Here is a 23,997-nt window from a genome sequence, read left to right on the forward strand (position 1 = left end):
CACACACACACACACACACTCTCTCTCTCTCTCTCTCTCTCTCTCTCTCTCTCTCTCCTCACCACTCATCGTGCTCTGCTACCACAGGACCCCAGCCTCTGCAGCATGTCTTCCCTTTCTGTGTACATGTCTATCCTCCTGATATTCTTTCTCCCTTTCCTTGAGGAACGTGTTTTGCATAGTTTCAGGAATGCTTTCTGAAGTTTTGATATCCTGGCATTGGAACAGTTCATCATCTATTTATTCTTTCTTTCTATGTTCTCCATCTCACCTTCCTCTGCTTTGGCATTTGAGGTGTCTTTCTCTCTTCTTCCTCCCTGTGTGTTCCTGAAGGCTGGCCCATGCATTAGACACAAAACAGGTGACTAGGTAACACACAGTTCGGAGCCCCAGGTCAACAGATAGGGTACACACGCATCGTCCAGTACAGGCCTGGCCCAGAGAGGGATGACTGCCTGAGCTGTTACCTTCTCAAATGCCAATTGCACCCTCTGTTACAGAAGTTTGGAAGGTGTGACTTTAGGTGTGAACAGTCATTTACGGTGGGTGAATCCCCCTCTGAGGGTGCCCTGAGTTGGAAGGAGCGTGCCATTGGAGATGTTGGCAATCATGAGGGATTTTTTTGCAGTGACTCAAACACCATCTTAGCGTGTGTCTACGAAACATAAACAGAATTAGGCTAAAGATTTTAAGACCCTCCCACTTGCATCTCTGTTCCTCGTAGATTGCTTGTGGAGGTGTGCTGTTCACATTTTTAACCATCATCCTACAATGATACACTGTATTCGTGTGAACAGTCATGTGTGCAGTGTTGTCATATTATTTGGGATACCAAAAAAAGCAGGGTGGATGTAATTTATTAGTTCTTTTAAGAGTTTCGCTCCCTCGTCCATTTTGTGGGGCAGTTCTCATCGGTTCTGTGGTGCCAAGCTCAATTCCTCAATTTCTGGTATGGTCATAATGTCACTGTGGATCCTATTGCTATCTCCAACATCTTGGGCCAATATTTTGCAGACATTTTAAGCTCCACCCACTATCACCTTGCCTTCCTCCCTTGGAAACAAGTGGAGGCGGCGTGGACGATACCCTCAGAATTATGAATGTTACAATGTCGCTATTACCATGAGGGAGCTAGAGCATGTTCTCACTTCATCCAAATCATCTGCCCCAGAGCCAAACGATGTTCACATTCAGATGTTGTAGGGTTCTCTTGTGGGTAAGCACCTTCTCCTTTGTAAGTACAATCATATTTGCGCAGGTGGCATGTTTCATAGATGCTGGCATGAAGCCACTGTTATACTCGTACCTAAGCCCAGTAAGGACAAATACTTTCCTTCTAGTTACTGCCCCATTTCTCTTACCAGTTGTGTTTGCAAAGTGATTGAATGTGTGATTCATAGGTGGCTGGTTTGGTGCCTTGTGTCTCACAAACTACTAAGGACTGCACAATGTGGATTTCGAGCACACTGTTCTGCATTTGACTGTCTTGGCACTTTGTCAACCATATCGTGAATGGTTTCCTGTGAAAATACAAGACAGTGGCAATGTTATTTGATTTGGAGAAAGCGTGATACACCTGCTTGGGGTCTGGTATCCCCTGTATTCTATACATCTGGGTCTACAAGGCCATCTACCCCATTTATTAGGAATGTTTTGAAAGACAAAGTTTTCTCAAGGTATAAGTGGGTTCAGCCTTGTGAGACACCTTTATCTAGGAAAATGGGGTGCCTGAAGGCTCTGTACTGATTGTAGTCCTCTTTGCTATCACTGTTTGTCCTATTAGGGAGTGTCTCGCACCAAGCATTTCTGTCTCCCTTTTTGTCAATGATTGTAAAATCTGTTGCAGTTCTCCATAAACTTGTCTCCTTGAGTGGTGTCTCCAACACCATCTCTATTGTCTTTACTTGTGGAGCATGGGCAGTGGCTTTCACTTTTCCACTGACTAACTCTTTTGTATAAATTTTTGGAATGCAATGAGTTTGTTGCATTACCTTTACACGTTGTGCCTATTGCTATTCTGTTCATTAAAAAAAATGAAGTTTTGGGGGGCTCATGCTTGATAGGAACCCTCCTTGGTCCTTTAATGTGTCTTACCTGCCTGTACATTGTGCCCAGTTTCTCAGTGCCCTATGTGTCCTGAGCAGTACTTCCTGGGGAGCAGATCAGACTACCACCCTCTGTTTGTTGTGAACCCTTGCCCATTCAAGACTTGACTGTGGGGGTTTCGTTTATTCCTCTGCATCTCTGTTGATTATATGCTGTCTTAACACAATCCACCAGCATGGAATATTGGCATGATGTCCCCCTCTGTGGATAAGGATACCGTTTCTCCATCATGCCCGTCCACTTGTCCTATTCTCTCTTTTTCGATGACTCCCTTGCCTGGCAGTATGGGACATGCCCTTTTTCTCTGTTACCTTCTGGATTTCATATTTGGCTGCTGCTTCTGCAGCTTAATTTCATGGTACCTGCTATGTTGCTGATGGGTGTCAACCCTTCACCACCTTGGGTTTATGTGGCAGCCCATGTTTGTCTGGGATTTCATTTCCTTCAATTTTATAAGCAGGACCCACTGTAGGAAATAAATTGTCAAGGTACAAAATTTGTCGCAGGATTACTCTACACAAATTATACTGACTGGCAGTATGTCCACTGGTTGATTACTCAAAAAATTTATCATTATTATGCACCCTCACTTGTTCCTTCAAGAATCTTAGTAGCCATGCTATTGAATATTTATGACTCGTCCACAGTGCCTTGTGTTTTTTTTATCTCAGATTTAAACATAGTAACGTTCGTATGTACCTGAGATCCTTCTTCAAATTGTTTTAAGTATACATATCAGTCGTCAATGTCACAAGAGCCAAAGGTATTGCCACAACTTCCCCATTCTGTAGATGGAATTTATTTTTCATTCAGTGATGTTAGCTGTGCTTTTGTGTGTTTCAAAAACACTCAACAATGTACCTCACTATCCCCTGCTCATCTGTTGGAGGAAAGTAGTTTGGTTTTAATTTGGACCAATGTTCTTTTAGGAGTAGAGTGAATGTCATTACATTGCAACTTCAAATGATGCAGAGACTTACCTACTGCTTGTTTTTATGCAATGTTTGGGAAAAATATTAGGCAGAGATATCATCAGGGGTATGAGTTGAAGTCCTTGTAGTGTCAAAGATCGTACAACACCTGGCTCCTATTAGTGAAGTGACAACACAGTTCTTCAGGTGGTGTCAAATCACTGAGAACTAGCTCTATACCCCTGACAACATCTAAATTGACAGTGCCATGTTTCTTGGATTTCCACATTCTCAAGCAATGTATCCTACATAAGCACACTGTAAAATCTCGTGATTTTAAGTTTTCTGATGAGTTTAAGCAGATTTATGTTTGTAATCCCTCTCTCCTGTGCCATTGCTGTGGGCCTAATTTTAATTTACAACTCAAGCCCTTTCCTGTATTTCAGATATAGGCTTTTTCTTATAGCGAAGGCGTCCACGATCATATTGTACCTTTCAGCAGCTTGTAATTGCTTTTCACTTTGAGCATTCTGTACTGCTTGAAATATAATAGCAGCTCCCCTAGCTAATGAAACCAGTGGCTAACAGCCCAGTAAATGAAGGTATTAGGAACAGAATTATTCCACCAGATGTTGTTATTGGAGTACCCTGGGTGCTTGAACACATCGTTTCCTTTCTTCTTTCTGCCCCAACACACCTTTTGCCACTGTCACCACCGATTTGATGCAATTTTTTAAACATCTCATTGGTTTTTCTTTTTCTTTAGTGTGTGACGAGCTGCATTCATTATTGCTTGAAGGTTAGTCCAGTACCCTATTTAAGTTTGGGCATACATTGTCATATCTACCACAAATACAGCAATAGGTTGTCCTACATGAATGTCCTTTCTTTGACATGCCTGTGCAGCCTTATTAATGAATATTTGGTGTGCAGTATTGTGATATTTATTTGTAGTGGAGGCAATGTTGTGCTCTTTGCATACATTGTCCAATACATTAAAGACTTTATCTCCATAACCTATGTGCTATTTCAATTTTGTTCCAGATCCACAGAAATTGTATCCAGAGATACAAATTTCTGATGGCAGACTCTCAGAATACCACATCCAAGTTTGTTGATGTTCCCTAGCACTCTTACACTACTGCATGGTTTGAGATTTGCTTTTCATATTACACAGCAAATTGTGAGTGTTCACCCAACTGTTGAGCTTTGATGAAAAACAGCAATTTCCCCAATGCCCTATTCCCTCAATGACTCGTGACCTGCTGTATGAGGAACATATTAGGTTCAGAGCTTTTCTGTAATTCCTTTGTGTTCCTCTGTGACATCAATAGGTTTGTTCTTAACTGTATGGTGAGTAATATGATTATAATTGTCAATGATTTGTCATAGTACGTTCAGTCGTTTGTACATATGTTGAAGATAAAATTGCTCAGCTTTTGATTGTCTAGTTAAACCATTTGAAAATACTAGTTTTCAAATGGGAGAATGTTGAATAGTGATTTATCCCACATCAATCCATTTCCACTTTGAAACGCCTATTATAATATTCACTTCCATGATCAGCCTCAAGGTTGTCAGGCAATCAATTCATTCCAGCCCGCAACAAATGTTTAAAAACCTCTGAAACTTCCTTCCCTGTCTTTACCTTCAAATGTAAGGCTCAAGCGAATGTGGAATGTGTATCTGACCATTAGACTGTACTCGAAACCATTATTTGATTGTATTTATTTTTTTACACATCGAGTTCCGTAGGACCAAATTGAGGAACAAATCTGAGGTCATGGAACGTGTCAGTGCATGAAATTACAGCATAAAAGGAATAACAGGTAAAAATAAAACTTTACGAACCCGTAAAAAGGCAGTCCGTAAGTTTAAGTAAATGCAGTCAACAATACAACAAGAATCAGCTTAATTTTTCAAGGAACTGCTCAACAGAATAGAAGGAGTGACCGATGAGCAAACTCTTCAGTTTTGATTTGAAAGTGCGTGGATTACTGCCAAGATTTTTTAATCTGAGCGTTAGCTTATTGAAAATACGTGCAGCAGTATACTGCACACCTTTCTGCACAGGAGTTAAGGAAGTCTGATCGAAATGCAGTTTTATTTCTGCGGAGTATTAACTGAGTGAAAGCTGCTTATTCTTGGGAGTAAGTTAATATTGTTAACAAGAAAGACAGTAAGGACTGTATATATTGAGAGGCCAATGTTAAAATACCCAGACTTGTGAAGAGGGGTCGACAAGAGGTTTGTGAACTGGCACCACTTACTGCCTGAACTGCCTGTTTCTGAGCCAAAAATGTCCTATTAGAATGGGAAGAGTTATCCCAAAATATAATACCATGAGTGTTTAATGTCTAAGAGATCAGTCTGGCATTCCGTATATTATCACACCTGCACAGAAAAATTCTGCATGAAAAGTAAAGCTCATGAACACCTCTTTCCATAATTATTCAATGATGCACCTTTTTTGAAGCTCAGATATGATTGATACTATTTTGTTCATGTCACATGCACTGGCTGAAGCTGTATGCAGTTGTAATCAATCTGTGATTTCATTCAGTTGTCATAGTATATGTACTCTAGAGGTAGATTGTTCAGTCTTTCACTCTGAGACTTTCTCATCATGTTGTTGTCTTACGTTCATTGGCCATTTGTGGTATATTATCATAGGTTTTTATATTTTCAGTGTATATTTTTGACATTCGACATTTTTTAGAACATTAACTGTAACAGCCAAGGCATTCTTTCAGATTTCTTGTTCCCATTTCTTACTGGATTCTCGGTTAATCATATTGAGTGCTTACCTAACAAATATGGTTTTGTTGTGATGACCCCATATGCTCTGTCTTAACTCAGCATTACTGTAAGTCAGTAATAGCCTTCCCTCATCCTCATCCTCATCCTCATCCTCATCCTCATCCTCATCCTCCTCCTCCTCCTCCTCCTCCTCCTCCTCCTCCTCCTCCTCCTCCTCCATTTCTGCTCTTATTCATAGTGCATGACAGCTCTTTCAGCCTGTCAGTTACTGGCTTAAATTTTACCAAGAGTTGCTGGTCGCAATGCAGTTGCCCTATCTTTAACAAAAGTAACTTCTGTCAAATAGCCTTCCACACCTCAATAACATTATGTTCTTTCTACAACATGATGCTGTATACTAAGCCATTTCTGAGACAGTTTACAACTTACGTATACTTTGAGACCAACGGTGGTGATGGGCGTGAAGTGCCTTAGCCATCACACTGATGTTCAACACATACATTCGTTTTGCGTTACCTACTTTAATTTCTCATTGACACATAGTTCACATTGCTATATTCGAGCATTCGACACATCAACGTTCATAGCACCTCCCTTGACAAGAATTTCAGTTCCATTAATTTAGTGTTGACTGTCTCCATTTTTCTGTGAAATCCACATGCTTTGCATCCTCTGAATGAATATGTAACACATGGAAAATTTTACATAGTGTGCAATATACTGATACAGTGAAGTTTTGGTACATTGCGTTTTTGGAGAATCTTGTTGAAGTTTCATTTCTATTGACCCTCATTCAGTTTGCTAGTTCTATCTTTAACCAGTAAACCATACTGTTAGTTGCTTCAGCAATCCTCACATCTAACAAATTCATTGAGTAACATGTCAGTTTGTACATGTGCTTGGTAAATATGCTTTAAATTCAGATTGTCCTGTTCGAAAGCGATAATAAGATTTCTGTTATCCTAGGCCATCTGCTGTATAACTACACCTCACTGAAATAAAATATATTGACTTGCATATGGTGAGCAAAGCAGAAATAGTTTCAGATATTCTGATTTTCCACTGAGGTGGCAAATATGAATATGCTGTTTGGCTTTACTTTTTCAAATGGTTGAATATCACTGGTTTTGCTGGTTGTCTGGTATGTTACTCCCTTAATTCCACGTGAAATCTCTTGCAGTAGCTGATATTTTGACTGACAAAATTTTCAAAAGAATATACACATGTACAAAGTGGACTCTCCCAGGATGTCAACAGTTTAAAAACTAGATTATTTTCCCTCAGCATGAAGCCATAATAACCAAAGCACCTGTAATATCAGGAAGTAATCACTCATTCATCTTGTTCTTCTACTTTCCACCATCATTACAGGAGCAGCCACTTACAATAAGACCATTGTGGTGAGGCTGTTTCATTGTCGTTCTTCTGCTTTCCACCATCATTGCAGGAGCAGCCACTTACAATAAGAGACTGTTTCATTGTCTTGGTTAAGGTGGTAACTGCTCATTTACATTGAAATGGAGGGAGTTGTATTAACTGTTACTTATAGCTGGCTAGATAAACAAACTTAAATAAGACCGTAATTTAGTGCCCACATCTGGTAATGTTGAATCATACACTTCCACTTTCATCAGTGCACAGAATGAATCATGGAGTTGAGCTACAGTGGTTTGCAGTGGGTGGAGAGTTCGGTGAGCTATCGAGAGTAGATTAATGCGCAGTGTGTCATAAAATCAATGGATATGTGACTGTCACCTTTGCCAACACTTTAGCTCATTCTGTATTGCGTTTCATTAACTCTTCAAAAGTCTGCCCATGTCAATCAGAACTGTCTCTACTGTTAAATATTTTAACTGTACCAGGTAAGTCCCCTAGAGAGATGGTATGATCACCGGGTAGCACTGAGGGAGAGCGAACTTTTCTGTGGAACAAGGCTAAAATCTGAAGTGACACATTGCATGGTCAATGTCATTCATCCAAGAATAATATTACTTTATCATCACTAAATTGATAGTTTTCAAATAGTACCACATAGTAGAACTCCCTATTCGATATTACACTGGCACTGACATGGTTACACCCACTGGTATACAAATAGTAGGTTTGGTTGAACTGCATTATGTTGACACCAGGTGCCTGCAAGGAAAACACAGTGTGTTAGTTAAACTTATTAGCTTTTTTTCTCTGTTGATGAGCATCAGCATTAATACTGGAACTGCTTCACAGCAGGGAGCATTGATACATGACTCGACATCTTTACCCATTGATGTTCCTGTCACAAGTGAATGAACTATTCATCAATTGCTGTCAATATATTTTCGTACCGTCTACTATTATAATTACAATGTAACAACAATAATATTATTATTATTTAGCTTCAAATCCCCTATTTTGTGTGCATTGGTGTATTCATCAGGCACATTTGTACATTTTATTCATTGTGTAGTGCATAGAACCAGGTTGCATTGTGCTACACATTTGTGTTTAAAGAGCTGATTGTAGTAGTTATGTCCTCCAGTCAAGTGGTAGCAGCAATAGCACATCAGAGTACTATGCACCAACACGTTTTTATAAGAAGCAACATATTTTAAATTTTGTCAGTGTTCTTCACCTTCAACTCCTATATTTGATGTCTGTCTTTGTATTTCCCATGCCAACACTGGTATGGACAGAATTAGTAATTGCTGTGTTCAGATGTGAACAAAGTCAGTGATTCTTCACTCACAGCTGTAGGCAGTGTTGTCCAACAATTGGTCCATTGCTGCGGTCACCTTGGGTATTGCTCACACTGAGATTGCCCTCGCTTGTGGTGGAGTGGGAAGTTATTCCAGTGTTTGAGTGACAGTGACAATTTTCTGAGGGGCCAATTGGAGAACCTGCCCATTCATCTGAGGAACAGATTTTGGATGCTGTCTATGGCTGATGAAGTCCAAGAGCCAGATCAAGTCGCTTGCCATGTTCCAGAGGAAGCCTCTCAGCATGCAAGACTGGACTTTTACAGAGACTAGAGCTACTGGTAACTGGGAGCTCCAGTGTAATGTGTGTAATGGCACCCCTTAGAGATATGACTGCATTGGAGGGTAAATGATCCAATGTGCATTCTGGGAGGAGTCTTTACACATGAGGACTGGGTGCTTCCAGATGCCATGAAGAGCATGGTGTAGCCAGCTGCAGGTGGTGGCTCATGTTGGTGCTAACCATATTGCCATATTGGATCAGAAGAGATTCTCTCTGGTTTCAGGTGAGTAGCTAAAATAGTAAGACTCCCATTCTTTGTTGTGGACATACAGCATCATGGGCAGAACTGACAGTGGTCCTTCAGTACAGAGTGGAGTGATGGTCTGAATCAGAGTCCCAGGCAGTTTTGCGGCTGTGTGCATTGCAGATTCCTCAGCTGGCACCAAAGAGTGGTGGGTTTATGGGTTAAGTTAAATAGTTCAGTAGTTCAGGTGAAATTTTTTTAAAAGACCTAACTATGTTCACAGAGGGTAGATGAAATACAGTTGGTGGTGTAGTGTTCATTGCTGTTAGTAGTTTACCTTGTAGTGAAATTTAAGTAGATGGTTCCTGTGACTTAGTATGGGTAGAGGTTATACGTGACAATGGGAATATATTAATAATCATTTCCTTTTACCGATGCTGTGATTTGGACAATATGGTTGCTGAACAGTTCAAAGAAAACTTGAGTGTTGTTTCAAATAGGTATACCACTCGTATAATTATAGTTGGTGGGGACTTCAATCTACCCTCTATATATTAGCGAAAATACATTTTGAATGTCACCGAGCAAGGTGGCGCAGTGGTTAGACACTGGACTCGCATTCAGGAGGACAATGGTTCAATCCCGCGTCCGGCCATCCTGATTTAGGTTTTCTGTGATTTCCCTAAATCGCTCCAGGCAAATGCCGGGATGGTTCCTTTGAAAGGGCACAGCTGACTTCCTTCCCCATCCTTCCCAAATCCGATGAGACTGATGACCACACTGTCTGGTCTCCTTCCCCAAAACAACCCAACCCAACATTTTTAATGTCAGTGGGGGGCATAGAATGTTGTCCGAAACTGTACTGAATGCTGTCTCAGAAAATTATTTTGAAGAATGAGATCACAAGCTCACTCGAAGTGTAAATGGTTGTGAAAGCATACTTGACATCTTGATAGCCTTGACCAAACAGGGAGCATAACAAAAGATCCCACAAGGTAGTTGATCCACGAAGAGTCCGCAAGACTGAATATTGTAACATCCAAACTCACCAAAATAAATTAAATACATTTGCACTTAAAAAGCAGATAAAAATTCGCTTGACATCTTGCTAAGAGTGTCTCCACTCCTTCATGTATGTCTTTCTAAATGTAGGTCAGATGTAGTTTGGAGTCAAAGAAATAATATTAAGAGTAACTGAGAGATATGTGTCAAATAAATTAAATTAAATTGATCCTCCATGTGATACAAAACTGGTCAGAAGATTGTTGCAGAAGCAATGAAAAACACATGCCAAATTTAAAAGAATGCAAAATCCACAAAATTGGTGAAGTTTTACAGAAGCTCAAAATTTAGCACAAACTTCAATGAGAGATGCTTTCAATAGATTCCAGAATGACTCTCTGTCTCGAAATCTGGTAAAAAACCCAAAGAAATTCTGGTTGTGTATAAAGTATGCCATTGACAAGATGCATAAATACCTTCACTGCACAATAAAAATGGTAATGCTACTGATGACAGTGCTACTAAAGCTGAGTTACTGAAGACTGTTTCCCTAAATTCCTTCACAAAAAATGCAAAGCAAGTATTCCAGAATTATAATCAAGACTAACTGCCTGCATGAGTAACTTGGAAGTGTATATCCTAAATGTAGAGATGCACACTTAAGAAAGGCAGTGTCTCTGGTCCAGACTGTACACCATTCAGTTACCTCTCAGAATATGCTGATGCAATAGCTCCATACTTAGAAGTCATATACAACTCTTCCACTGTTGAATGATCCATACCCAATGACCGGAAAGTTGCACAAATCACATCAGCACCCAAGATAAGAAATGGGAGTAATCCATTACACTAACGCCCCTTTGCAGTAGGATTTTGGAAAATATAATATGCTTGAACATTATGAATTACTTTGAAGACATGATTCATTGACCCACAACAAGCTTTTTATTCTCAAAAAGTAATGAGTAATATGGACAGATGATGTTACATTGATCCCATATTTTTGGATTTGCGAAGGCTTTTGACTCCACTCCTCACAAGTGACATTCACTTAAATTGTGTGCCCATGGAGTATCATCGCAGTTGTGTGAACTGGTTCGTTATTTTGTACCAGAAAGGTCACAGTTCATAATAGCAGACAGAAAGTTATTGAGCAAAATAGAAGTAATATCTGACGTTTCCCAGGGAAGTGTTATAGGTTCTCTGTTGTTCCTGATCTATAAAATCGATTTAGAAGACAATCTGAGCAGCTCTCTTCGATTGTTTGAAGATTATGCTGCTATTTAGATGGCCGGGGTGGCCGAACGGTTCTACATGCTACAGTCTGGAACTGCGCGACCGCTATGGTCCCAGGTTCGAATCCTGCCTCGGGCATGGATGTGTGTGATGTCCTTAGGTTAATTAGGTTTAAGTAGTTCTAAGTTCTAGGGGACTGATGACCTCAGAAGTTAAGTCCCATAGTGCTCAGAGCCAGTTGAACCAGTATGCTTTTATTTACCGTATTGCGAAGTCATCAGGTGGTCAAAGCGAAATGTGAAGTGATAGACAAGATATCTGTATGGTCTGAAAAATAGCAATTGACTGTAAATAGTCAAAAGTGTGAAGTCATCCACATGAGTACTAAAAGAAATGCAATAAATTTTGTTTACCTGAAGGTGTTTACCTAAAAGCTGTAAACTCAACTAAATACATAGTGGTTACACTTATGAATAAATTAAACTGTAATGTTCATATAGACAATGCCATGGAGAAAGCAAACCAAAGAGTGATTTATTGGCAGAACACACCGGTAACGTAACAGGCTTAGTAAAGAGACTCGTTGCACTACATTTCTGTGCCCTCTGGAATATTGCAGTGTGGTATGGAACATCAAAGAAGTTCAAAGAAAGGCAGCACATTTTTTATTATTGCAAAATAAGGGAGAGAGTTCTATGGATACGATACATGAATTGGGTTGGTGTTAATTAAAACAAAGGCGTTGTTCACTACGGCAAGACTTTCTTATGAAATTTCAATCATGAATTTTATCGTCAGTATGAAAATATTTTTTGGCACCCATCTATATAGGGAGATACTATCATCATAATTAAATACTAGAAATTAGAGCTTGCATTGAAAGATGTTTTCCTCACATGCAGTTAGAGTGGAATGGTCGAGAAGTAGATTAAAGATGGTGGTTTGATGACCCACTGCCAGGCCCTTAACTATGAATTGCTGCATAATCATGTAGATGAAAGTCATTATCATCATCTTACATATGTCTATGCATGTTGGCTTAGGATATTTAGGTGGTGTAGCTGATAATCATCTCAGAGCCTGAGGTGGCATGCCAGTTGCTGTTTAGATGATTGCCAACAATATCCTCATACATTTGCTGGAATACCACAGCAACAACAGCAAGTTGCTTCAATATCTTAATCAGCACTTCCATTATATCGTGCTGTGGAAAAAAAGTAAATTGATTCTGTATAGAAATCGAATGCTTAGCGGTGTGATATAAGAATGGCAGATATTTCTTTTTTGTTTCCAATACTTACAATTCATCTCATCATCAGTCTTTTTTAATATGCAAATGCTTTGAAAGTGCTGTTCATGGATTTAAAAAACTACTGCTGATCTAATTGTAATGAAACATAATGTAAGTTACAGGTAGATCAGTTCTTAAATGTTTCTGGTATGGACAGGCACTCCACCATATGCAACACTTCATACATGTTAATTGTTGTAATGTGAAGTGACATCATGGGTGCAGACACATGAGGTGCACAGGGCAGAGGGTGCTTCATGAAAGTTGCAGGAGCACTGGCCAAGGGAGTGGAGGTGCTCATGGCTGGATGCTGATGCGCATTCTTATGAGTGCAGAGCAGAGGGGTGCACTGTATGGGAAGTGCTCCTAGGAAAATTATCAGAAGCGAAGGGAGGAGGCAGGAGGGTCCTCCCATCCCTCCCCTTCTCCCTCCCATATCCCCTTGCCCTCCTGTGTCCCTCCCACCTGAGCCCTCTTCCTCTCCTCTCTCCCTGCCCTCTGCCCTGCCACTTCCCCCTTCCCTGGCCACCTGCCTGCCCCATCCAACTGTCTGTTCCTTTCTGTAGACTGACCACACTGCTGGTGCACATGGCCTATGGCAGAGTTAAATGTGTCAGCCCACAGCAGGAGTCTTGCATACAGTTTGGTGTCATTTCTAATGTTGATTATGTGCAGAGAACATAATGCTGTTTCAAGTCTTGTAAACATTTGTATTGTGGAGAACTTTTCAGTTCACCAAACCCTATACCAGAATGAGATGCAACCAGTATGGTTTATTAAAGCCACAATGCACCATAGAAGATGCTTTATAAGGCAGGAATGCCCATAACCATTGGGGGCATACCTCAAACAATCGGAAAGTCACATAAAAGATCTAGATATCGCTTTTTATTGTCCGGTAGTGATAATTGAAATGGATGTTATAAATCTGTTATGTATGTAGTTGACCTTTCTTCATGTGGAATTTGGTTTCTGCATTCTCAGCAACGGCCTTGCTGCAGCTCTTTCTGTCAGATGACCAAAGTTAATGCTGTTGGGCTTGGCTAACAAGTGGATACATGACTATCTGGGTCTGCCAAGTGGTGTTGGAAAGTGGGGTGCACTCAGCTCATTTGAGGCTAATTGAGCAGCAACTTCATACAGAAGTATCAGCTCTGGGCACGAAAATTGACTACAGCTGAGAGAGTGATGTGGCAACCAAATGCTCCATCACATACCCATCCAGTGATGCGTATTGGCTGAGGATGGCATGGTGGTTGTTCAGTTCCATTGGGCCTTTTGAGGCCTCTTCAGATGGAGTATTCGCAGAAGTCAAATCCTATCAGCCTTGGAATCGACCCATGTTTCAGAAACTGTCAGAATAGACCTTAATGTCCTTTTTTTTTTAGAAGCAGACTGTTTGTACTAGGCAGCAGCGAAAATGGTGGCTGGAGAGGAAAGTGTAAATGGCACCACTTCCACCTTTTCTGCACACTTCCCCCAATATTGTGCTCACTGCGCACCTCACTTCCCATGTGTTGCAAGCTTTTGGCCACTATGTGTTGAGCCAGCTGCAGTGAACTATACCATCAGACAATGCTGTCTTGCACATAAAGCTCTAAGCATTGCATGGCACTCATTTGAAAAGTGTAATACCCAAAACTGGCAGATAGTACGTTACAAGGAGGATATTAGAATCAGAAGCAGGTAATGATTTACTTCAGACTATTATTGTCCAAACACCTTGCATGAAGAAAATGATAGGAAATACTGTACTGAAACAGCAACCTTTTCATAACATATTCTTGTGTGTTTTAGAAGGTTTAATACAGCTAAATACATTACTGCTCCTGTGTTTAATTCTAAAGCTATTTCAGTTTGGGTTATGACCATTAAAACATATGAGTCTTAATCTCGGTACAAAGCAGGGAATGTGGATCCTATGCTTGCCACAAGTTACACCAATAAACATATCAGCAAAGGCAGTGTATGCATGGTGGCTGTCGTGCCTCATATTGATAAATTTATGTGAGAAAAGAGGAAAGGGGAAATAACAGGAAAAGCGCGTTTACATCTTTGGGAATGAGGAAAACTGGAAACATTTTATGCAATTTAGCTCTCTTTAATCATCCTGTTCTGAAACCTATCTGTGGAGTTGTTTGAAGCAATGGCAATGCTTTCTACAAACTTTTCTCAGATACCTCCTTCAGAATGTCCTTTTTTCTTCTCTTTTTTTTTCTTTTGCAGATTTTCAGTGTGGCATAAACATTTAATCCAGTCTTCCACCATGATATAAGTTTCTTTCCCAAGTAAATTCTGCACATCATTCATTCTGTATATAAAGCTCCTGGAAATGTTATTTACATTTATTAGTGCATACACATTTTGTGTTGATTTGTGTTGGCAGTGGTTAGGGGCAATCTCACAACCTTGTGGTCCATTTCTGCTGCTAAACTGTCAAGTTCATGTTGATTGTAAAGATAGAAAAGGCACCTGACATAATCCACTATCTCCACTTTGGTATAGCAGCATTGAATTGAGTTACTTTTCTCTTCCAGGTAGTGTGGAATTTCCGCCTTCCTTGTTTGTGAACTAGAAAATTTCTTCTTAATTCTTGAATTATAACTGGCATTATGCATGACAGACAGCGCTCATTGAATACACACAATAAAGATAAAAAACGCTTCAGTTACATCACTGTTGAATTCAGGATAATCATTGGATTTGTGGGATGTAAATAAAAGGCTTTTGGCAAAGATCGTCCTGCATGACATGGTGAGTGACTTTCCTTTGCTAATCAGTACTTTTGACCCATCATTGCCTTTCAAACCCTGTCACATTTGGTTTATTGCATGATTCTGAGTGAGCCACATCTCTTCTATATAAATTGTAGGGCAACGATTATTTCCTTTCCTGATGCTGTAAATTTTTCTCAGAAAAGTAGATGTAGTTCTGCGGTAATGGATCCTCCATTGGAGTGCATCTTTCATCATTGCATTTGCTGTACATATATCCCAAATGTTTCAGAATTCTTCCTTTCGATTGATTGTCCCCTGTGAAAGCTATCTTATAATTTGAAACATCTAGTACATTTTATAATATAGAATACCCACGATGGTCATAAAATTACAAAAGAGTACAATGAAGAACATCTTTCTGGTAATCTTCCAAATCAGTGACAGTTCTTCTACTAATGTCTTTCCTTTGAGACTGAAAGTCCATTTCTGGGACACAGGTTTCGATTGACTGCACTTCTGCAGATAGTCTCAGTACAGTTATTGGTCAAACACCAGATCCCTATGCTGCTGAAGTTTGCAGTGCTGCTGAGTTTTCGTCTCTTTTGGTGTTGTCTTTAAGGTCATGAAGAAATTCTTTTACCTTGTATGTAACACTCTTTGTTGGCTCTGTGTATTTTGGAACAGAGTCATCTTAAGTTGGAAATAAAAATTGCAATGCTAACCAATGGACATCAGTTCTCTCTTAGCAAACATATGCTTCCATCCAGCATGCACAAATGAATGTTAAAGAGTGAGTATCAAAAAAGGTGCAAAGCTTGGCAACAGCAGCATTAATGAAGCACAGCGTTACCACATGACATGCTGTGGCAAAAGTAGGAGTTAAGAGCCATGGATCAAGCCAGAATAGGCCAAAGGCTTCTCGTTGACATTCAAAAAATTGAGAGAAGACGAAGGTTGTGTAAACTGGCATAACCCTCTCAACTACCAATTGGTGCTCCCTGATGTGGAGAATCACAAATTTTCTGCAAGGATCCAGTCTTGTTTCTGTCACAAGTCACAGGTCTCAAGTTTTTGAAAGCCCAGTGCATGTCTTATCCAAATGATACAGGATGTGGGATCATTGTGCAAGGGTTTAACAAAGAAGGATCATGTTGTGATAATGGGTAGGACAGGAAATAGTATTGATATAGATCATGTGTACAATATTGAGTATGGCCTGCTGAAAATAGCATCTGCAATGAACTGTACACATGTGGACTTGGTTCCTGCTTTCATGTTGTTAAGTTTGCATCAATTGAGCAGCTTTGTAAGGAATGTCAATATCAAGTAAACCGGCTGCTTCAGGGAGCTACTTTGTCAGGCATGAATTTGGTTCCTGTTACTATTGATAGATGTGTACTACAGATATTCTCATAAAAGTACAATGAAAAATAACGTCAGTCTATTGCATCAAACTGTCAGGGAAGCTGCTTGTGCGTTTAGAAGATTTAGAAACTGAGGGTGAAAAATGTACACCTGTGCAAACATCAGAAATGTGGAAAAGGTAAATGTAGGTGGATATAATCGTTCAGCACATGCAAGTCGACACATTGTGGAAAGAGGAGTTGCCATATACATGGTCTGTTCAAAAAAATTCCGGAACATTCGTAATTTCTCGCCAATAGTGTCTTGGAGCAGAATGATGTAGCTTCACCTGCTTGAAAAATGAAGTACTGACAAAAGTCAATTTGATTTTCGGAAATGCATTTCAACAGAAAATCTATATATGCTTTCACAGCTCAAATATTAAATGCTCTGCAGAACTGAACATCGCCAATTATGATTGTTTGTAACCTGTCATAGGTTTTTGACTATGTTAATCATGAAATTCTTATAGATACACTTAAGTATTGTGGTAATAATAAGACATGCACTTGGGACCTTTGCTTTTCACGGGTAAGTGCTCTACCATCTGAGCTACCCACGCACAACTCACGACCCATCCACACAGCTTTAATCCGCCAGGTAATTTCATATCAGTGCATACTGTTTCAGAATGAAAATTTCATTCTGGAAACATCTCCCAGGCTGTGGGATAGCCATGTATCTGCAATATCCTTTCTTCCAGGAGAGCTATTCTGAATTTTTGCAGGAGAGCTTCTGTGTAGTTTGGAAGGTATTTGGCGGAATTAAAGCTGTGAGAACAGGTCGTGAGTCGTGCTTGGGTAGCTCAGATGGAGGTCTTGCCCATGAAAGTCAAAGGTCCTGAGTTTGAGTCTTGTTTTGGCACACAGTTTTAATCTGCCAGTGTCAATAGTACAGGTAGTGTGCAAAAGTCCTATGTGTTCAGTTTTGTGCCCCATATTTTTATTCATATATATTAATGATTTGGCACTCTACATTCATATTGATGCAAAGCTAGCTCTTTTTCTTTTCTGACATTACAGGTACAGTAATCATGCCCAAGAAACAAGAATTAGCTGAGGAAATTGTGAATTATATCTTTCAGGAACTTATTAAGTGGTTCTCTGCAAATGACCTGTCAATAAATGGCATAATACCATTGATAAATATAGATTTTGAACAGAAGTCTATTGCTAAGGCAGAATATTCAAAATTTCTGGGTGTGTGCATTGACGAGAGATTGAATTGGATGAAACACACAGATGAGCTGATGAAACATTTTGAGTTCAGCAACATATGCTGTTATGGGTATTGCAAACTGTGGTGGGAAACATATCAATAAATTAACCTACTTCGCCTATTTCCATTCACTGCTCTCATATGGCATCAAGTTTTGTGGTATTTCATCACTAAGGCGGGTAGGACATCAAACGGGTCAACTTGGAGCAGAAGAGGCACCACAGGACATTTTAATATCCACTGTCTATACTTTTACAAATAAATTCATAAAACTTTGTCAGCATGACCAGGAAGGATTCAGGATTCACATTCATAGCAGTGGAAGTCAAAAAACATAACAAAATAAATTTTTTTATATGTGAAATTTCATCATTTTTTCACTTAGTATTGGCTGCATTTGTTGATATAGGTACTCTTTCCTTCATAAGTAAGAGAGATTCTTTGTTGAATTTTGCACAGCATGTGTATGAAACTCTAGAATTTTCCAAATCTATTAAAAACAGTGGTAAAAATTAAGATAATTATCACTAAAACTAAAGTTTTTTCAAAAAATGAAGTATAAAATGTAACAGCTCATTTATTTTTTCATAAATAAATTCTAGAGTTTCATACCTTGCAACAATGGTTTGTATGCTGTACAGAATTCATTGAAGAATCTCTGTTACTTATGAAGAAAAGTGTACCTATAGCAACAAATGCAGCCTATAGTAAGTGAAAAAAAATGATGAAATTTCACATGTAAAAAAAAATATTTTGTTATGTTTTTGGACTTCCACTGCTATGAGTGTGAATCCTTTCTGGTCATGCTGACCAAGTTTTATGAATTTATTTGTAAAAGTATAGACAGTGGAAATTAAAATGGCCTCCTGCTCCAAGTCGACCCGACCAGTTTGACATCCTCTCCCCTCCCTCAAAAGAAGTAGCATGTAATCGGAAGAATAGCTGGGGATATTCACAGTACCTGCACCATGCATATTTGTTCTTAATAACCAATTCCAATTAAAAATAATAGCAAAGTGCAGTGGGCTATATGTTTGGCACAGAAAGTGATGAATTATGCTGCAACAAAAAACTTTGGTCATTTACCAAACAGCATTAAAAGTAGCCAGCCAGCGTCTAAAAAAAATTAAAATCACTTATGAATGAAAACTACTACTTCTTTTGATATGAAGTAGGAATTGTAAAAAATATATATTGTGGAAACGAAACTAATGTTAAACTGACAATGTCATATTCATGATCAGGGGAACAAGTATTAAGTAATATAGTGTAATGTCATTAAACTAGGGGAGGGTTGTGCATTTCACCATAATTACTATAATTTGTATCGTACCTGCTGTAAGCAAAGTAATTTGATAAGTTTGGTGAGCTTATAGTTTACCTGGGCCATAGAATCTAAGAAAATACTTACTTTCCCCCTGCGGGTCCTGGGGTTGGAATAGGCCCCAGGTATTCCTGCCTGTCGTAAGAGGCATCTAAAATGAGTCTCTCACTTTTCAGCCATATGAGTTCAGGTCCCATTCTATGGTTTGACCTTCCACTTCCAAAATTTTACAGAAGTCCATGTCATGTTCGGAAGGATGCCTTATGTGGTGCATGAGTACCCTTAGATTCGATCTCCTGAATGTCTTGTCATGGCTTTTCATCTCCACCTGCGATTCAACTATTTGGGCGAGAACACTCTCCAGGGTATGTCGTCTTCTTCCATTATCTCCTGTCCTCTTTTTTCTCCCATGACAGTATTGGATTTGTATTCACCCAGTATCCAGCACTAGCCAGTCCGCTGTGATGGGGCCGTCATGTACCCATTTGGTGGTAACCCCCAGACAACGCATCTGCATCTACATTAATACTCCATAAGCCACCCAACGGTGTGTGGCGGAGGGCACTTTACGTGCCACTGTCATTACCTCCCTTTCCTGTTCCAGTTGCGTATGGTTCCCGGGAAGAACGACTGTCTGAAAGCCTCCATGCGCGCTCTAATCTCTCTGATTTTACATTCGTGATCTCCTCGGGAGGTATAAGTAGGGGGAAGCAATATATTCGACACCTCATCCAGAAACGCACCCTCTCAAAACCTGGCGAGCAAGCTACACCGCGATGCAGACCGCCTCTCTTGCAGAGTCTGCCACTTGAGTTTGTTATAAATCTCCGTAACGCAATCACGGTTACCAAATAACCATGTGACGAAACGTGCTGCTCTTCTTTGGATCTTCTCTATCTCCTCCATCGACCCAATCTGGTACGGATCCCACACTGATGAGCAATACTCAAGTATAGGTCGAACGAGTGTTTTTTAAGCCACCTCCTTTGTTGATGGACTACATTTTCTAAGGACTCTCCCAATGAATCTCAACCTGGTACCCGCCTTACCAACAATTAATTTTATATGATCATTCCACTTCAAATCATTCCGCACACATACTCCCAGATATTTTACAGAAGTAACTGCTACCAGTGTTTGTTCCGCTATCATATAATCATACAATAAACGATCCTTTTTTCTATGTATTCGCAATACATTACATTTGTCTATGTTAAGGGTCAGTTGCCACTCCCTGCACCAAGTGCCTGTCCGCTGCAGATCTTCCTGCATTTCGCTACAATTTTCTAATGCTGCAACTTCTCTGTATACTACAGCATCATCCGCAAAAAACCGCATGGAACTTCCGACACTATCTACTAGGTCATTTATATATATTGTGAAAAGCAATGGTCCCATAACACTCCCCTGTGGCACACCAGGGGTTACTTTAACGTCTGTAGACATCTCTCCATTGATAACAACATGCTGTGTTCTGTTTGCTAAAAACTCTTCAATCCAGCCACACAGCTGGTCTGATATTCCGTAGGCTCTTACTTTGTTTATCAGGCGACAGTGTGGAACTGTATCGAACGCCTTCCGGAAGTCAAGAAAAATAGCATCTACCTGGGAGCCTGTATCTAATATTTTCTGGGTCTCATGAACAAATAAAGCGAGTTGGGTCTCACACGATCGCTGTTTCCGGAATCCATGTTGATTCCTACATAGTAGATTCTGGGTTTCCAAAAACGACATGATACTCGAGCAAAAAACATGTTCCAAAATTCTGCAACAGATCGACGTCAGAGATATAGGTCTATAGTTTTGCGCATCTGCTCGATGACCCTTCTTGAAGACTGGGACTACCTGTGCTCTTTTCCAATCATTTGGAACCTTCCGTTCCTCTAGAGACTTGCGGTACATGGCTGTTAGAAAGGGGGCAAGTTCTTTTGTGTACTCTGTGTAGAATCTAATTGGTATCCCGTCAGGTCCAGTGGACTTTCCTCTGTTGAGTAATTCTAGTTGCTTTTCTATTCCTTGGACACTTATTTCGATGTCAGCCATTTTTTGTTTGTGCGAGGATTTAGAGAAGGAACTGCAGTGCAGTATTCCTCTGTGAAACAGCTTTGGAAAAAGGTGTTTAGTATTTCAGCTTTACATGTGTCATCCTCTGTTTCAATGCCGTCATCATCCCGGAGTGTGTGGATATGCTGTTTCGAGCCACTTACTGATTTAACGTAAGACCAGAACTTCCTAGGATTTTCTGTCAAGTCGGTACATAGAATTTTACTTTCGAATTCACTGATCGCTTCACGCATAGCCCTCCTTACGCTAACTTTGAAATCGTTTAGCTTCTGTTTGTCTGAGAGGTTTTGGCTGCGTTTAAACTTTGAGTGAAGCTCTCTCTGCTTTCGCAGTAGTTTCCTAACTTTAATGTTGTACACGGTGGGTTTTTCCCGTCCCTCACAGTTTTACTCGGCACGTACCTGTCTAAAACGCATTTTACGATTGCCTTGAACTTTTTCCATAAACACTCAACATTGTCAGTGTCGGAACAGAAATTTTCGTTTTGATCTGTTAGGTAGTCTGAAATCTGGCTTCTATTACTCTTGCTAAACAGATAAACCTTCCTCCCTTTTTTTATATTCCTATTAACTTCCATATTCAGGGATGCCGCAACGGCCTTATGATCACTGATTCCCTGTTCTGCACATACAGAGTCGAAAAGTTCGGGTCTGTTTGTTATCAGTAGGTCCAAGATGTTATCTCCACGAGTCGATTCTCTGTTTAATTGCTCGTGGTAATTTTCGGATATTGCACTCAGTATAACGCACTGCTGATGCCTGAGCTGTAAACTCCCCATGTATGCCAAGGAGTAGATGCCTGTGGTCCTGGGGCATCAGGACTTCTGGCAACGGCCATCATGCCAGTTGGCCTTTGAAGTGGCTGGTTGGGCCCATGGGAAGAGCCCCTGATCAGGGTGGGTGGCATCAGGGCAGATGACCCACAATGAAGCGTACTAAGTCATCTCTTGCTGGTGACTGTATGGCACCAGCAGTCTCTATGAAGGGCAAGATAGAATACAACGCCGACAGGTATGACCCTAAATCGTTTCCCCCCTCACTACACCATGGGAGGAATGTAGAGCTACAGAATGGAAAGAGCCATATTCGCCTCGGTTTTTAGTCTGCAGCAGAACTGATGGGCACTCTTTTCTACCTACGAAGCCTCAGTTTTTCGTTGGTCACCTTGAGTTTGGAGAAGTGACAGTGCTGTCCAAGAAGCGAAATGGCGCATTCTTTATTCAGACACCATCCCCAGTGCAATCGCGAGTGTTACTTGCCTGTGACAAGCTGGGTGATATTCCTGTTTCCATCACTCCCCATAAAAGTCTCAACATGGTGCAGGAGATAATTTTCCATCGTGATCTCCTCTTGTACACTGATGACAAACTCCACGCGAATTTAGAACAGCGTGGTGTTCATTTCATCTGGCACGTTTGCCGGGGACCCAAAAACAGGGTTACTACCAGTGTCTGCATCTTGGCCTTTGAGGGTGATTCATTGCCTGAAAAGGTCAAGGTGATGGTTTACCACTGTGATATTAAACCATACGTCCCTCCCTCTATGTGGTGCTTGAAGTGCTGGAAATTTGGGCACATGTCTTCTCGCTGCACATGTCGAGACTGTGGATGTCCACTACACCCAGATACTTCATGTGTGCCACTTCCCACCAGCACCACTCCCCTTGCTCGCCAGACTGCCCAGTACTCCAAAACGTGTGGAAATTCATGGAGTACAAGACACTGGACTGGTTGACTTACACAGAGGTTAAACGTAAATTTGAAAGATTACACCCCATTCAGTTGATGTCGACAAATGCTGCACCTACATCACCATTGCCGTCCCAAGTGCCAGTGGTTCCTCACTCTGTACCATGAGCAGTGAGCCCGACAGGCCACCAGTCTACATCTGCCCCCTTTATGGTAGGGGCAAATCTTCCTCTGTTGCCCCCAAAGCACCTATTTTGGGAGCAAGGCCTCTCCATAGGCAGGGGGACATTGGTCCCCTCCATCCTACTGGACAAGCAACAGCCTCCTCTGGCTGCTCTCATGCAGAAGGGGTCGCTTGGTGCCCTCTCTCCCAAGATCTCCACTAATGCCATGGCAGACAATCGCCAGTGGCTCAAGGAACCAAAAGCTGCTGGATGAAGCTTCAGGTGTTCCTCCGTGCCTGAAGCTGCTTCAGAGAAATCTTCCCAGCAAGTCCCTAAAGAATAGCGAGAGAGCAAGCAAACTAACAGGAAGTCTGATAAGAAACATCACCCTCTGGTGGCCCCAACACCATCACTCCCTGTCAGTTCTGCATCTGAGGATGCAGTGGAGATCTTAGCATCCCTTGCAGACCTGGGTCTCAGTGATGTCTCATCCACCATTGGAATGGCTACAAATACTCAGTCGGAGGCAGTAGGTGACTGTGAGGTATAACCTGCCTCCTTGCGCACTGCATACCTTCCCAGCCTCACGATCATGTCATCCTCCAGTGGAACTGTGGCGGTTTTTTCCACCACCTGACTGAGTTGCAACAACTGTTACGCCTTCCATGTGCTTTCTGCATTTACCTCCAGGAAACCTGGTTTCCGGCAGTGTGGACCCCTGCCCTCATTGGCTATAAGGGATATTACAGAAACTGTAGCAACTATAATAGTGTGTCAGTTGGAGTTTGCGTCTATGTCCTGAACTCAGTGTGCAGTGAACCTGTGCCCCTTCAAACTGCTCTTGAAGGTGTGGCGTTCAGGATAAGGAAGACTCAGGAAATAACTGTCTGCAATGCATATCTTCCTCCAGA

At 40.8% G+C, this 23,997-nt stretch overlaps 1 protein-coding gene across 5 annotated transcripts in view; it reads left to right on the forward strand.

Annotated features, from left to right (window-relative positions):
* The window catches only part of LOC124553724 (zinc finger protein 99-like), a 167,432-nt gene that overhangs the window by 114,342 nt on the left and 29,093 nt on the right, over positions 1 to 23,997 (forward strand). Inside the window, exon 5 of one of the 5 annotated variants that reach the window (XM_047127644.1) lies at positions 17,652 to 17,793. The exons of the other annotated variants lie outside the window; for them this stretch is intronic. Within the exon in view, the coding sequence (XP_046983600.1) occupies positions 17,652 to 17,688 (37 nt within the window). The 3' untranslated portion in view covers positions 17,689 to 17,793. Of the gene's footprint in view, positions 1 to 17,651; positions 17,794 to 23,997 lie in introns of those variants that run through there. 5 annotated transcript variants of the gene reach the window in all.

The sequence above is a fragment of the Schistocerca americana genome, chromosome 11, assembly GCF_021461395.2.
Source record: "Schistocerca americana isolate TAMUIC-IGC-003095 chromosome 11, iqSchAmer2.1, whole genome shotgun sequence".
Lineage (NCBI taxonomy): Eukaryota > Metazoa > Arthropoda > Insecta > Orthoptera > Acrididae > Schistocerca > Schistocerca americana.